Below are 17,739 nucleotides of genomic sequence, written 5' to 3' on the forward strand. Positions count from 1 at the left end.
ATGTATCACCTTTGGACGGCCTAGTGAATGTTAAGCAACGAAGATCACAGGCTGTCTGCATTTGCTATTCATCAAAGTCCACGTGGTGAAGACCCCTGTCATTTTGCTAGCTAGTTTTAGCTATAAAAGGGAAGCCTTAGGAGTGATCCTTACCTCTGATCCATCTGAACACTAACAGGGAGGTTCTGGATGCCAGACAGAGGTCCCCAAAAGCCATTTTTGGGAAGCCCTGAGAGAATTTATAAGACTCTACGACACTGGCAGATTGCTATATCTCTGCTTTCACTCTGAACCAGTAAAAGCAGCAAAGAACCCTGTGGCACCTTATAGACTAACAGACGTTTTGGAGCATGAGCTTTCGTGGGTGAATACCCACTTCGTCAGATGCATGTAGTGGAAATTTCCCAGGTGCAGGTATAATTTCCACTACATGCATCTGATGAAGTGGGTATGTCACCACGAAAGCCATGCTCCAAAAGTCTGTTTTAGTCTATAGATTGCCACGGATTCTTTGCTGCTTTTACAGATCCAAACTACACGGCTACCCCTCTGATATTCTGAACCAGTAAACTCTAATTCACCTGTATTTACCTGCTTAACCTTGTTATATCATTATCTTTCTTAATTAATCGATCATTATTTTTAGTTTAGAAAGGATTGGTACATAGACTCAGACTCGTAGTTCAGAGGGACCAATATGATCATCTAGTCTGACCGCCTGCACAAGCAGGCCACAGAACCCTACCCTCCACTTTATAACAACCCTAACCATGACTGAGTTATTGAAGGCCTCAAAATTGTGGTTGAAGACTCAAGCTCGTGCAGAGAATCCACCAGCAAGGACCATGCCCACGCTTCAGAGGAAGGAAAAACCTCAGGACCCTCCAATCCGCCTGAGAAAATCTTATCCGACCCAAATGGCATCAGCTAAACCCTGAGCATGTGGGCAGATCACCGCCAGCACCAGGAAAAATTCCTGCAGTAAGTCAGATCCCATCCCATCCAAACCCCTCATTAGACCTTGACAGACTTATTGCTGTAATCCAAGATCAATTGCCCAAATTAACTATCCCATCATATCATCCCCTCCTATACTTATCAAGCTTAGTCTTAAAGCCAGATAAGTCTTTTGCCCCACTACTTCCCTCGGAAGCTGTTCCGGACATTACACTCCCCTAAGGTTACATATCGTCTAATTTCAAGTCTAAACTTCCTTATCCAGTTTGTCCCATTTGTCCTTGTCCTACATTAGTACTAAGCTAAAAATTCTCTCCCCCCTAACGTTAACCCCTGATATATTTATATAGAGGCAAGCATATCCCGGAGCCTTCTTTGCTAGGTAACAAGCCAAGCTCTTTGGTCTCCTTCAGAAGGCAGGTTTTCCATCCTCGATCATCCTAGTATGTCGTCTCTGAACCTGTTCCAATTTAAATTCATCCTTCTAAACATGGACACCAGAATGCACACAATATTCAGTGGGTCTCACAACCTTATATAACGGTACTACACCTCCTTATCCTTGCTGAATACCTCGCCTGATGATCCTAAACGCATTGCTTTTTTAACGCCATATCGCATTGCTGCTCATGACATCCTGCATCAACCATACCCTAGGTCCTTCTCTCCTCTGTTGCTCCACTGATGCGTCCCAAAAATGATATATCTAATTTATTATTAATCCTAAGTGCTGACCTTGCACTTTTCACTATTATTATTCTCCTATTACTTTACTCCAGTTCAAGGTGGTCCAGATCTTCCTGTATAGTTCCCGTCCTTCTCCGTGTAGCAATACCCCCCAGTTTGTGTCATCGCAAAACTTTATTACACATTCCTGCTCTTTGGCCAAGGCAGTAATAAAAGGTTAATAAATTGGTCCAAAACCGATCCTTGAGGACTCCACTAGTACTCCTTCCAGCCTGACAGTTCCCCATCCGTATGAACCGCTGGAGTCTCCCTTCAATCAGTTCCTTATCCCCTTACAAACTTCATATTATCCCATCTTTTCCAATTTAACTAACAGTTCCCCATGTGGAACCGTGTCAAATGCCTTACTGAGATCGAGGTAAATTAATCTACCGCATTTCCTTGTCTAAGTAATCTGTCACCTTCTCAAAGAAGCGATCAGTTGTTTGCACGATCTACTTTAGTAAATCATGTTGCATTCGTCCCCTACATTGACCCAATGTCCTTAACTACTTTCACCTTTAAAATTTTTTCCAAGACGTTTACATATAAGACGTCAAGCTAACAGCCTATAGTTACCGCGACACTTTTTTTCCCTTTCTTAAAATAGAACTACGTTAGCAATTCTCATCTCGGTACAACCCTGGATTTCGATTGATAAAAATTCTCTGCTAACGGGCTCGCAATTTCATGCACCAGTTCCTTTAATATCCTTGGATGGAGTTTCCGGGCCTCATTGTTCCCCTTAAGCTGTTCAAGTTTGGCCTCTACCTCAGATGCGTAATATCCACCTCCATATCCCATTCCGTTTATCCCTCCATCATCCCTAATCCTCATAGTCTATTAAAGACTGAGGCAAAGTACTTATTTAGATATTGGGCATGCTAGGTATCCTAACCTCCATCCATCCTCAGTGTATAGAGCCACTTCTTCCTTGTTTTCTTCTTATTTATGTGGCTGTAAGAACTTTTACTATTGGTTTGTAATTCCTTTGCAAGTCAGTTCTACATGGCTTTTGCCTTCCTCACTTTATCCTACATTTCTGACCTCTCTAAGTGCTTCCCTGCTAATCCGCCTTCTTCCACTCCCGTGTAAGCTTTTTCTGCTTTTCCTAATCCCCCTCTGAGTGCTTGCATCTAGCTTGCCTAACTCCTGCCCATGTTTTTTCCCCCTTCTTGGATGCAGGCTTCCGCAGTTATGCAAGCTGCGACTAAAGTAATCCAGACTTCCTCCGCTTTAAATCCACAGTTCCTCCGTCCAATCACTCCCTAACTAATTTCCTTAACTCTTAAAATTAGCCTTGAGAAGTCAAAAACCTAATCCCAGATCTACCTTTGTTTATCCTTCCATCTAGTTGAACTGAATCAGCTCATGATCACTCGAACCAAGTTGTTCCCTACCACCATTCTTCTACGAGTCCTCACTGCTCACCAAAACAAACTAAAATGGCATCCCCTCTTGCCTGGCTACTCTCAACTACTTGGTGAAGAATCCATCTGCTATCACATCCAGAAAAATCTGTCCCCTATTATTCTTGCAAGCACTTGCCCTCACATGCTCTATATCTGGGAAGTTGAAGTCTCCCTATGATCACACATTTCTCCTTTAGTGTTACTTCATTAATGACATTAATGAGGTCTCTCTCCATATCAATTCAGATCCCGGCCGGATCGTTAGCCACACCTCAAGCCTATCTCAGGGGAGTCTAGTGTTTTACCCAGCGATTTTGCCCAGACAGACTCTGTCTTATCCATTCATCATTCTTATTCATTACACGATTTAACCTCATCATTGATGTACAATGCTCTCACCACCTTTGCTTTCTTCCTGTCTTTTTTAACACAACATAGCCTTCAATACTGTACTCCAGTCGATGAGTCTATCCACCAGGTTTCTGTTATCCCTATAATATCCGGTTTCACTTCCTGCACCAGTAGCTCCAGTTCCCCATCTTGTTACCTAGGCTTCTCTTGCGATTAGTGTACAGATTTTAATTTTTGGCTTTGTGGGTCAGTGACATTCTTTACCCTTGTGCACAGACATTCTACCCCAGCATCACTGTTAGTCTAGTTTCTACACCGCTTTTCCTCCTTGGATCATTTTTCGGTCCACAGCATATCCCCTCTCACTTGTTTATTCTCTCCCAGGTTAAATTCTGTGCGTGCGAGATCTCCTGGACATCTCCAACCATCTCCCCCAACTTCCTAGTTTAAAGTCTCTTAATGAGGTCGGCGAGCCTCCATCCTAGAAGTCATATCCTCCTCCTTACTTTATGCAGAAGAAGTCGCATCCCCGAGAAACAGTCGTCGTCCTAATGCTTCCCATGACCGTACATCCCAAAGCCCTTCTTTATAGCACCACTGCCTGCCATCTGTTATCTCATATTGTCACCTCTTCGTCGCCGCTTCTCTAAGGACTCGGCAGAATCCCACATGAAGTCACCTGAGTCCGTCGATTCCTTTTGAGCGTCTCTCCCCAGTCTGGCATAAGTCGCATCCATTGATTACAAGTCCGCCAGAGTAACAAGTGTACACTCATATGCCACTATGATAGGACAATCATACGAGAATTCTTGCTGCCTGGATCCTTTTCAGCCTATTGTCCACCCCTGTATCTAGCAACCCAGCAGGACAGCACACCCTTCTGTTCTCTTGATCAGCTCTAGTTTACAGCTGTCTATCTTCTCAGTAAGCGACTGGGTCTCCAATCACGTAGACCTTGCCTTTTTCTAAGGCGTGACAGTTTGATTCTTCCAGTCTATCCCCTGCACTGCATTGCTGCCTCAACTCCTCTCAATTTGTATTCGCCCTGCCAATCCTCACTCGGCGCTTCATACTTCGCGTGGTTACTCCATTGACTCCATCCCCTCCTTCTGCGACTGCTGCTGTCTTATTCCTTGCCCTCTCTCCTTCAGCGAGCACCTTGCTCGTGCTCCATCTTCATTTTACCAACTCAGCAACTAGCTTCTGAAGCTTTCTATTTCTTCCATCGCTGCGCTCCTTTACTCTGTTTCTCTAGCTCACTTGCTCGCCACGCGTTTCACTTTCCTCACCAGCATCCTCTCAACTTCTCGTGGTTCCTGCTGTCCATGCCTGCACGTCCTGAGCTTATCCCTGTGCCTCATCACATGTCTTCTTTTTTTCCGATCATCTAGCTCAAACCCCTTCTAAACTCAGCCGAGTTTCCACCTGCATCTCCATCCTCTTATCTTTCTCTTCCAGCCAGCTCTATCACTGGCTTCGCAGAACAAAACTCCTTTCAGTTGCCCCCTCCAGGGACCATGTAACATGCCACAGCTTCCACATTCGGTATCCTCAGGTTCTCACACAACAAAATGCTGCTCTCTCTCAGTCAGCCGCCTTCCAACTCTGCTGCCTGCAGTCCACGCCACACACGCACCACCCCCAACAACACTGGGCTGCTGGCAGACCCTGCCCTACCTTATTCTGGCTTGTTTTTCTCCGCCCTTAGCCCCTCCGCCAACTCTCCCTGAAACTCCACGTGAAACTCCCTGTTAGCAGCCTTTTCACTGGTTCCATTGCGCGCCTGCAGTGTCTGTGCCACTGCCTAGTGCCTGGCTACTTATATATGGACACCTATCAGAGTAAGCCCGCCCAACTCACTCAGGGCTCAGCCTCGCTCCCAGCACACGGCCCCTAGCAGCCTTCACACACACACACTCACACACAAACTCCACAATACAATCCACAAACTACAAAAACCTGCTCCTCCAACAGAATTCCCACTGAAACTCCCCTGTTAGCAGCTCTGTTTGCTGGCTCCTGTGCCGCTACAGTGTTGTCTTTGGTGAGATCTGGAATATATTTTGACCTGGGGTAAGTGACTGGCCCTTTGGGGCTGGAAGTAACCTAATGTGTGGTGAATTTTGGCTTTAATAACCTTTCATCATAAAGTCCAGTTTGTGTGGTAAAGAGAAGCTAGAGAGCATAAGGGGACTGTCTGTGACTCCATGGTACATCTAATAGAGTGATCCATTGAGTACATTTTTTTTACTGGCTTGGCGAAATCTAAAGATAGAATATACTACCCATCTGGAGTGTCTGCCCTGGTTTCTAACAGTCTGACCCGAGTTTGCCATTCCTAGCTGTGAGCCACTCCTGGCACCATGACATGACACCAGAGCACTGAAAACCATGTTAATATTCCTCCAGTTTAATATAAAACATCACGTTACCTCTGCAAGTTTGTATGGTAAAATAAGCTTCTCTCCCACCGTCACTGTCTTTCTGGTAACCAGGGCTTCAAACAGCATCTCTTCTTTTACCTAATAAAACAAAAATACTAGTGTTAATCAATAATTCTAGGAGAAAACTAAAAGGACCACAAGTCTGGCAGCTATTGAAAACCCAGTGTATGCTCCATGAGATGGTACAAGGCCAATATAACTCTGCACATAGAGCTAGTATTAGAAAGTGGCACAACAGCATGTTTGAGAGCCCAATTTTCTACGTCACATCTAGTAATTTCTAGTGCTTTCCAGTGGTTCAACTTGTCAGGGTTTGTAGCCTGGATGGTTTCTCCCCCCAATCTTTTTGGTTTTTTTGCAGTTTGTTTGGTAAAAAAACTCCACCGCTTTCTAGTGCGATCAAGATGGGGCACAATTACCGTACATAGTTGCAAACTAGCACCGACATTTTAAAAGAGACGCACTTAGTACAATGCATTGGATCGGACAAGCTCCCACAGAGATAGCATGAACGCTACATACAGAGAGAAAGTAACGACTGAAAATGCCTGCTACTGTACAGACTGAATAAACATCTGAACAAAGGCAATTTTTGGAGGGGGAAGGGGGACAGAAGGCTTGGAAGAAGAAGGGGAAACAGGGAAATTCTTTTCAACTGCAAAAGAACAGCCAGTACTCACAGAAGGAGCATATTTTTAACAAGGTGACAATCATTCTGCCAATCAGCAACCTTAGAAACTGGTTTCAAAGAAAATTAGATGTATAAACCAGACACTGGCAAATGAGTGATTACTGCCAATGAAGAAGAACTGCAGCTGCCAGCATGGACACACCCCTATAGTGGGCTCTCAGGGTGCCAGGAATCAGATCCCTACCACAGTCTTACATACTCTACTATACTTACATCATATGAACTGTTAGGGAAAAGGGCCACATCCCGCAAGATTAAAGTCCCTTTTGCATTAATATTCTCTGAAGGCATTTCATTCAGGATGGATAAAAATCAATTTTTTAAAACAAATAAAAAAATCAGATTCTTTTTATTAAATTGGATTTTTTTATAAATGCTTTTTGAAGGAAAAAAAACTATCTTAAGATAGCATTAATTAAGATAGATTATAGCTCAAGGATAGCTCATCATGGAACAGGGATTATAAATTCTACTTCTATAGCATGAGACAATATATTCATGTAATGTTTAAGAAAATTTTTGCAAATGAGTTCCAATAGTTCATGGATTAGGAACCCAATCTTACGGGGTTCCAGGGCTTCTGTATAGGTTAATCCTTCTATCTACCCAATGGGACTCAGTGCTCAGGCTAGAACAGGGTGGGCAAACTTTTTGGCCTGAGGGCTGCATCAGGTTTCGTAAGTTGCATGGAGGGCCGGTTAGGGGAGGGATTCGTGACCCCCCCCCCCCCGCCACGGGACTCCTACCTCATCCAGCCTCACGTTCCCTGATGGCCCCTCCCCGGACCCTTGCCCCATCCACACACCCCTGCTCCCTGACTGCCCCCAGACCCCTGCTGCCCCATCCAACCCCTCCTCTCATTCCTGACAGCCGCCCCAGGACCCCTGCCCTATCCAACCACCCCTTCTCCCTGTCCCCTGCCCGCCTCAGAACCCCTGCCCGATTGCCCCCTGTCCCCCATCCAACCCCTCCTTCTTCCTGACTGCCCCGCAGGACTGCTTCTTGGAGCAGCTTGTCCTGGAACCCACCAAAGGAGAGGCACTTCTTGATTTAGTCCTAAGTGGAGCACAGGATCTGGTCCAAGAGATGAATATAGTTGGACCACTTGGTAATAGTGACCATAATATAATTAAATTTAATATCCTTTCACTTTTACAGCATGATTCACTCTGAGCTTGGAAATGGAGAGATGAGAAGTGCCTTAAGTGCTACTATTATTAAGATAAATGCTTAGTAACAAACAGCAAGCAATATCATTCTTCATAAAAGCCACAGGAAGAGTATAATTAAAAATCATGCCTATATGTCCATAACAGCATATATGAAGCAAAATGGATGCAGTATATGTTAAAAATATAATGTGCCCTTTCCTGAAAACTCAGATTTATTTTCTTAACTTGTAGCTAAGGCAGTCAGACCAAAGATATTTAGATGATTATTAATTTATTTGTATCACCATAGCACATATGAGCCCTAGTCATGGACCAGACCCCATACAGCTAGGCACTGCACAAGCACAGAACAAAAAGATGGTTCCTGGCGCCAAATGCTTAGAGGAAGTCCAATTATTTTTCCCCTCTATATCCCACTAAGAGATAGATCTGCCTATGAAAGATAGGCAAGTTCAACGATTTATTATTTCATCAGAAAATACAAATTTCAGCTGCTCAAAGATTTTTATGCTGAAGTAGAGGCATGAAAAGTAATGAGACTAGCTACTGTGATAAGAGTATGCTAATGACATCTACTCTACTGTGATTATGGCATGTTATTTTCATACCCGCTATAAATTTATGATTTACTGAACAGTTTGACAGCTTGTTTAAGATTATTGCTTTGGTACAGTCAGACTTGATTAATCTGAATATTTTTATAAATGCCATTTTGACCCAGATTAAGCAAAACTGATTAATCCTTTGGAACCTGGGACTTCCTCAAAAGAAAGTGCTTTAAATCTTATCAGCAGTAAAGAACCCATGCACAAGTCGACACTGCACCAATTCTCAAGCCACTTATCACATTCCTGGCTCCACAAACGACATACCCCATTCTGACAACTGAAAAATATATTCTGTCACTTAATTTAAAAAACAATTAAATTAAGACATAACATGGGAGTTTAAATAGTGCATTAACTGAGGACAAGTTTCTGCTGTGAAGTTTGGATGTCCCTAATCTGTTAGGAGGAGCCACTAAGAATACGACACTTCTATCAGTTCTGGCCACAGTGGCAGGATTTCAAAGAGGTATGGCATTTGTGAATAAGCATGAGCACATGGTGCTGGATAGCCGCTGGAACACCATCTGAGCATCCAGCTGTATTAAATTCAGTCTCAAATGCAAAATAAGTGGGGTCCCAGGCACAGACTCCACACGAAGTATCCCAAAAGCCATGCAATCTGAAAGATTACCACTAATCCTCTGTGTATGAAGACATAGCTTGTGAACACAAAGAATTCCTGAAAGCCCTGAAATAATGGGCAATTTTGTACATGATTTTTACTTGTATTTGGGGACATTTGGCTTCCACAGCTTTGTTCCTCCCCTAAAGAGGCCACTCGTTACAACCGGGCTGGGCAAACTACAGCCCATGGGCCGGATTTGGCCCATCAGGGCTTTGGATCCGGCCCATGGGATGGCCACCGCTGTGGTGCCGTGGGCCCCACGTCGCTCCCAGAAGTGGCCAGCACCACATCCCTGCAGCGCTGGTGGATGGGGAGCACAGAGGGCTCCTCACGCTGCCCTTGCCTGCAGGCACCTCCCCCCGCAGCTCCCATTGGCTGGGAACAGGGAACCGTGGCCAATGGGAGCTTCAGGGGAGATACCCGTAAGTGAGGGCAGTGCGCAGCAACCTCTGCCCCCTCCTCCCCCAGGGACTGCAGGAAAGCGGTGCCGGACACTTCCAGGAGCAGTGTGGGGCCAGGGCAGGTGGGGAGCCTGCCTTAGCCCTGCTGCACGCTGCTGCAACCCCAGAGCCACTCAAGGTAAGTGGCGCCAGGCCGGAGCCCATACCCCAAACCCCAACCCTCTGCCCTGAGCCCCCAGCCATACCCCTCCTGCACCCCAACCCTCTGCCTTAAGCCCCCTGCCGCACCCCGCACCCCTCCTGCACTCCAACCTCCTGCCCTGAGCTCCCTGCTGCACTCCACATTCCTCCTGAACTCAAACCCTCTTCCCTTAGCCCCCTGCTGCACCCCTCCTGCACCTTAACCCTCTGCCCTGAGCCCCCTACCGCACTCCGCACCCCTCTCTGCACCCCTGCCCTAAGCCTCATCCCATACTTCACATCCCTCCTGCACACTCCTCCTCTCTCCCACCCCTTGCCCTGAGCCCCTTCCTGCACACCGCACTTCCTCCAGCACCTCAACCCCCTGCCCCAGCAGCCCTACTTTCATGGTTCTGCCTGCAATGTCCCCTCCCAGATGTTGCCCTCGGGGCAAAAAGTTTGCTCACCTCTGCCTTAAAAGCACCTCACTGGTCAACTAATGCATTTTTATGTGGATGACTGACACCCTCTCCAACCAAATCAGCACTTTTTAAATCATCTGTGAAGAGCAAGAAATGGTAAGTCATCTCTGTGCAACTCCCAGCAACCAGCATATGGTGCCCAAGTAATGAAAAGTCAAATGCCAACACCAAGGAATTAATGTCATTGACCCCATCTGATCACTAGAGACAAACTACAGTTGTTATGGTCTTGTTTTGCAATTCTAAAAATAAAATTATTCTGGTTGGTTAGAAACTAATAAGCAGTTCCTCATAGTTTGTTTCTGTTCCCCAAAGCTAAGCAAAAAAGCAATCAATTTCGTTTAGAAAGTAAATATGATTGACAATTTTCTTTAGGTACTGGAGGAAGTCTGACTTTCTGAATCAACATTATGCATCTCTTCACGTCCAAGTTCCTATGCATTTCCAAGTTCCTACCTCAGCAAATGCAGGGCAAATGTACAGGGTCATTTGCTAATTCAGCCAGAAAGCCAAAAACAAAATACATCATGTTTTCAGCCGTTCACAACTGCAGAACAGTCAATTAACCTCCAGGAATTATAAGCAAACAGAAAGGCTTGGAACAAAAGGAGGTTTCAGGCTGTCATTGTCCCACATTAAATAGCAAACATGAGTCAGTAGGAACAATGCAGGTCTCAGTTACAATGAGCTGGTACCCTGTCTTTCTGATTACCAAGGCAACAGGCATTATAATATTGGATGGCGTTGCTAAAGACATTATAATATGGAATTCCAGCTAGCTGCCCTTATAAAATATTGTGATTGTTTCCAAGTCCAAGACTACTCAATAAACCAAACAGTTTTAACCCCTGTAAGATTGTGTTAGCTATAAGCATTCCCTTTCATTGTCCCATTTTTCTATTTCCCTCTACATTCTATATGGCTTTCTTTTCAGATCATAGAATATTAGGGTTGGAAGGGACCTCAGGAGGTCATCCAGTTCAACCCCCTGCTCAAAGCAGGACCAATTCCCAACTAAATCATCCCAGACAGGCCTGACCTTAAAAACCTCTAAGGAAGGAGATTCCACCATCTCCCTAAGTAACCCATTCCAGTGCTTCACCACCCTCCTAGTGAAAAAGTTTTTCCTAATATCCAACCTAAACCTCCCACACTGCAACTTGAGACCATTACTCCTTGTTCTATCATCAGCGTACCATTGAGAACAGCCTAGATCCATCCTCTTTGGAACCCCCTTTCAGGTAGTTGAAAGCAGCTATCAATCCCCCCTTCATTTCTCTCTTCTGCAGACTAAAAATCCTCAGTTTCCCTCAACTTCTCCTCATAAGTCATGATTGCTGCAGTCGCTAATCATTTTCTCGTAGCCCTCCCGCGGGACTCTTTCCCAATTTTTCCACATCTTCTTGTAGTGTTGCGGCCCAACTGGACCACCAGTACTCCAGCGTAGATGCTGTCCAACCAATGTTGAACTAGAGGGGCAATATCACGCCCCCTCCAAGTCTGCTGGCAATCCCCTCTTATCCAGCCCAAAATGCCTGGTTAGCCTTCTTTGCAACAAGGGCAACACTGTGACTCATTCGTCAGGTTCTCATCCACTGTGACCCCTAGGTCCTTTTCTGCAGAACTGCTGCCCTAGCCATTCGCGTCCCTAGTCTATAACAGTGGAATGGGATTCTTTCCATTCTAAAGTGCAGGCCTTCTGCACTTCACCTGTCCTTGTTGAACCTCATCAGGTTTCTTTTGCCCAGTCCTCTCAATTGTTCTTCGGCCCTCTTTGTATCCTAATGCCTACCCTCCAGCATATTCTACCACTCCTCCCAGTTCTATTGTCCATCTGCAAACTTGCTGAGCAGTAGTGCGTAGTCCACACCATTCCTGCTGTTTTTCACCAGATCAGTAGAGGTGCTAGGTTGATTTCAAATCTGAGACCTCTCCAGAACAGCCAGAGTCACTGAGCTGCTCTTTTTATGCAAGAAATATACTTAGTGAGGGGTAAGAAATTCAGCCCTGAAGTAAGCAGGTGCAATTTCCATTGTTCACCAGCTCCTTGCCCCACAAATACTGCAGAGCAAAGTTTGCCCCAAAGATATCAGAGATAATAAATCTAACACTAGACTATGACAGGAAATACATACACAGGATCAGTCCAAGATGTGAATATAGCTGGACCGCTTGGTAATCGTGACCATAATATAGTTAAACTTAACATCCCTGTGGCACGGAAAACACCACAGTGGCCCAACACTGTAGCATTTAATTTCAGAAAGGGGAAATACACAAAAATGTTAAAAAGAAATTAAAAGGTACAGCACCAAAAGTAAAATCCCTGCAAGCTGCACGGAAACTTTTTAAAGACACCACAATAGAGGCTCAACTTAAATGTATATCCCACATTAAAAAAACATAGTAAGAGACCCAAAAAAGTGCCACCATGGCTAAACAAAATAAAATAAAATAAAATAAAATAAAATAAAATAAAAGAAGCAGTGAGAGGCAAAAAGGCATCCTTTAAAAAGTGGAAGTTAAATCCTAGTGAGGGAAATAGAAAGAAGCATAAACTCTGGCAAATGATATGTAAAAATATAATTAGGAAGGCCAAAAAAGAATTTGAAGAACAGCTAGCCAAAGACTCAAAAAGTAATAGCAAAAAAAATTTAAAGTACATCGGAGGCAGGAAGCCTGCTAAACAACCAGTGAGGCCACTGGACTATCAAGATGCTAAAGGAGCACTCAAGGATGATAAGGCCATTGCGGAGAAACTAAATTAATTCTTTGCGTTGGTTATCCCAGCTGAGGATGTGAGGGAGATTCCCAAACCTGAGCCATTCTTTTTAGGTGACAAATCTGAGGAACAGTCCCAGATTGAGATGTCATTAGAGGTGGTTTGGGGACAAATTGATAAACTAAGCAGCAGTAAGTCACCAGATGGTATTCACCCAAGAGTTCTGAAGGAACTCAAATGTGAAAATGCAGGACTAACTATAGTCTGTAACGCATCGTTTAAATCAGCTTCTGTACAAAATGACTAGAGGACAGCTAATGTGACACTAATTTTTAAAAAGGGCTCCAGAGGTGACACGCCCACCCCACCCCCCCTGCAATTACAGGCCAGTAAGCCTGACTTCAGTACCAGGCAAACTGGTTGAAACTATAGTAAAGAACAAAAATTGTCAGACACATAGATGCAAATAATTTGTTGGGGAAGAGTCAACATGGTTTTTGTAAAGGGAAATCATGCTTCACCAATCTACTAGAATTCTTTGAGGGGGTCAACAAGCACACAGACAAGGGGGATCCAGTGAGTATAGTGTATTTAGATTTTCAGAAAGACTTTAACAAGGTCCCTCACCAAAGGCTCGTAAGCAGTCATGGGATAAGAGAGAAGGTTCTCTCGTGGATTTGTAACTGGTTAAAAGATAGGAAACAAAGGGTAGGAATAAACGGTCAGTTCTCAGAATGGAGAGAGGTAAATAGTGGTGTCCCTCAGGGATCTGTAATGGGCCCATTCCTATTTAACATCTTCATACATGATCTGGAAAAAGGGGTAAACAGTGAGATGGCAAAACTTGCAGATAATACAAAACTACTCAAGATAGTTAAGTCCCAGGCAGACTGTGAAGAGCTACAAAAGGATCTCTCAAAACTGGGTGACTGGGCAACAAATTGGGAGATGAAATTCAATGTTGACAAATGCAAGGTAATCCACACTGGAAAACATAATCCCAACTATATGTATAAAATGATGGGGTCTAAATTGGCTGTTGCTACTCAAGAAAGAGATCTTGGAGTCACTGTGGATAGTTCTCTGAAAACATCCACTCAATGTGCAGCGGCAGTCAAAAAAGCAAACAAAATGTTGGGAATCATTAAGAAAGAAAGAAAGAAAATATCATATTGCTTCTATATAAATCCATGGTACACCCACACAGAATCACAGAATATCAGGGTTGGAAGGATCCTCAGGAGGTCATCTAGTCCAACCCCCTGCTCAAAGCAGGACCAATCCCCAACTAAATCATCCCTGACAGGGCTCTGTCAAGCCTGACTTTAAGAACCTCTAAGGAAGGAGATTCCACCACCTCCCTAGGTAACCCATTCCAGTGTTTCACCAGCCTTCTAGTGAAAAAGTTTTTCCTAATATCCAACTTAAACCTCCCTCACTGCAATTTGAGACCATTACTTCTTGTTCTGTCATCTGGTACCACTGAGAACAGTCTAGATCACGGGTGGGCAAACTTTTTGGCCTGAGGGCCACATCGGGGTTGCGCAGCTGTATGGAGGGCCAGGTAGGGAAGGCTGTGCCTCCCCAAACAGCCTGGCCTCCACCTCCAATCTGCCCCCTCCCACTTCCTGCCCCCTGACTGCCCCCCTTAGAACCTCGACCCATCCAACTTCCCCCCGCCACTCCTTGTCCCCTAATAGCCACCTCCCACATAAGGTGGTCACACATAAATAATACTGCATTGATTATAAAGGTCATTGAGACTTCCACTCCAAATGAGCAACGTGAATGCTGAGGACCTTGCAAGTATCACCCATGCTTTTGTCTTGTTAAAATGAGACTACTGCAGCATGCTCTTAAATACTATGTACAGATGTGGTCACCCCATCTCAAAAAAGATATATTGGAATTGGAAAAGGGCAACAAAAATTATTAGGAATATGGAATGGCTGCCATATGAGGAGAGATTAATAAGCCTGGGACTTTTCAGGTTGGAAAAGAGACAATTAAGGGGGGGTCTGATAGACGCCTATAAAATCTTGACCGGTGTGGAGAAAGTAAATAAGGAAGTGTTATTTACTCCTTCTTATAACACTAGAACTAGGGGCCACCAAATGAAATTAATAGGCAGCAGGTTTAAAACAAACAAAAGGAAGTATTTTTTCACACAACACACAGTCAACCTGTGGAACTCCTTGCCAGAGAATTTTGTGAAGACCAAGACTAACAGGATTCCAAAAAGAGCTAGATAAATTCATGGAGGATAGGTCCATCAATGGCTATTAGCCACAATGGTCAGGGATGGTGTCTCTGTTTGCCAGAAGCTGGGGATGGGTGACAGGGGATGGATGACTTGATGATTACCTGATCTATTCATTCCCTCTGGGGCATCTGGCATTGGCCACTGTCATAAGATAGGATACTGGACTAGATGGACCTATGTCTGACTCAGTATGGTCGTTCTTATGTTCTTACATAGTCAACATGCTGGCTTTGATTTTTATTTTATTTTATTTTATTTTTGGTTGTAGACACAGTATCTTCTTGTAGCAACAGTTGTATGTGGTGTCTGCTAAAGATGACCTCCAAATAAGCTGAGATTAAGATTTACAGAGCACATATCCTATCCTCCAGCTGGCATTCAATGAATTTAAATACAGATGAAATAACAAGTAGATAAACTGCTCAGACCCTCAGAACTCCCAGGTTTCAAAAGCACAGGGAAAGAGGAGGGCTCCATAGCATACTCAGAATGTAAGCTGTCTCAAAACAGAGCAAGAGTGTGTATACCAAAGTTGAGGATCCTCCACAGAGAATGGCCAGCCTGGATCTCCCTCCTGTTTAAACCTGGGGCAGAGGCAGGCCTTCAAATTCAGTGCTTCCCCAATCACAAGTTTAGCAGGGTCCAACAGGAAGAGAGAGAGGGTGAAATTCTCTGCTGCATCTTTAGGATCACAAGAACAGAACTCAACGGCCCATAGGGATGGAGGCTTGTGTTGCTGGCAAACCAGGTGTCAGCTCTTGCCAAGGCTTTAGGCTTCACCCAAGGACTGACAAATTCATTCCTGGAAACTAGTCTGTTTCACCTTTGTGCTAGTACGGTTAAAATAGGTATTGAACTTACAACCGTATGTTTCGACTTCATGAAATGCTTATATGTTGCTGCAAGCATTAATCTCACTTATAATATCACCATATGCTATAAGGTAATATTTAAGCTTTTGCTTTATAACTGTAAAAAAGGTCTGCTTTGCAACTGTGATCCCAGTCAGGAGGGATCGTCTCCTATCCATCAAGAAGGCCTGTCAAAACAAAATGGGCCATTGGGGGACATCACAATACAAATCCTTTATTAGCTACCGCATCACACTCATGAAGAGGCTATGTACAAAAGGGCCCATCCCATTGTCTTGAATTCTGGTAGAAGGAAATAAAAATAGCTACCAAGAAAAATTTTAGTCTCTTTTGATGTTTGGACTCTCACAGGGTCAGAGCTACAAAACAGAAGCACAGATCCCCATGGTCAACCTGGGTTAGCCCTAAAAGACACTCAGAGCTGACAGATTACTACAACTCTGTCACCTTTTAGAAACCATAGACTGTAACTCATCTGTATATATTGTGACAGACCCAGACCAGTGGGATGCAGGAGTCTGGTAGAGGGCAAATATACTGGTCACTGGATGAGTAGTTTTCTGTTCCCTGAGTGACCAGAGCAGGGGCTGCACTAGAGTAATCAGGAACCTGCTAGAACCAATTCAGGCAGACAGGCTGATTAGAACACCTGCAGCCAATCAAGGCAGGCTAATCAGGGCACCTGGGTTTAAAAAGGAGCTCACTCCAGTCAGGGAGGGGGGAGCCAGAGGAGAGGAAGTGCGTGTGAGGAGCTGGGAGCAAGAGGCACAAGGAGCTGAGAGTGAGAGGGTGTGCTGCTGGAGGACTAAGGAGTACAAGCGTTATCAGACACCAGGAGGAAGGTCCTGTGGTGAGGATAAAGAAGGTGTTTGGAGGAGGCCATGGGGAAGTAGCCCAGGGAGTTGTAGCTGTCATGCAGCTGTTACAAGAGCCACTATAAACAGCTGCAATCCACAGGGCCCTGGGCTGGAACCCGGAGTAGAGGGTGGGCCCGGGTTCCCCCCATACCTCCCAATTCCTGATCAGACACAGGAGAAGTTGATCCAGACTGTGGGAAAGATCACTGAGGTGAGCAAATCTGCCAATAAGCGCAGGACCTACCAAGGTAGAGGAGGAACTTTGTCACAATATATATATTTTACTGCTTTAACACTATAGCAACTCACTTCTTTTCTTAACCAAAAAAATCCTTAGTTACCTTATCGTAAAACTGGCCGCAAGTGCTGTCTTTAGTGTGACATCTGAGGTACAAATTGACCTGGGGTAAGTGACTGGTCTGTTGGAACTGGGAGCAACCTGAATATTTTGTGATCCTTGGTGTATAGCAACCAATCATCATAAAATCCAGCTTGCCTTGGTGGCAAGATAGACTGGAATGTCTAAGGGGACTGTCTGTGACTATGATAATACTGTTACAGTGCCTTAGGAGCTCACTCTTCTTACTGGGTTGGTGAAATCCAATTAGAGTACATACAATCCTGCTTCTTGACAATCTGCACTGAGGTTGGCACACACGGTCTTGAGCCACTCCAGACAATGTGAAAGGGATAATGTGGTTCTAAATTGCCTTTTCACTTTCCTGATCTTTATCCCTGCAGCTTAAGTTAACAGCTGCCTCTGAAAGATGTCCTTTGGGCCACATCATTGTCCAGAACCATCCCCATGCTATGTCCTGCAGCCCCACCCGAAACCCTACTCCAGAGTTTAGGAGGGGGTCCTCCTCCAGCCAAAACTGAGGTGTAAAATGGCCGGAGCAGATGTGAGAATCTCACATAGAGCCTCTCAAACAGGCAGCTCCCTAACCACTCAGGGCTCTATATCAAAGCCAATACC

At 44.7% G+C, this 17,739-nt stretch overlaps 1 protein-coding gene across 5 annotated transcripts in view; it reads right to left on the reverse strand.

Moving 5' to 3' along the window:
- Positions 1-17,739, reverse strand: part of MYO9A (myosin IXA) — a 451,053-nt gene that overhangs the window by 203,240 nt on the left and 230,074 nt on the right. For all 5 annotated transcript variants that reach the window (XM_032791130.2, XM_032791129.2, XM_032791131.2 and 2 more), the window contains one exon: positions 5,879-5,968. In XM_032791130.2, the coding sequence (XP_032647021.1) occupies positions 5,879-5,968 (90 nt within the window). The remainder of the gene's footprint in view (positions 1-5,878; positions 5,969-17,739) is intronic.

Source organism: Chelonoidis abingdonii, chromosome 9 (assembly GCF_003597395.2).
Source record: "Chelonoidis abingdonii isolate Lonesome George chromosome 9, CheloAbing_2.0, whole genome shotgun sequence".
NCBI classification, from domain to species: domain Eukaryota; kingdom Metazoa; phylum Chordata; order Testudines; family Testudinidae; genus Chelonoidis; species Chelonoidis abingdonii.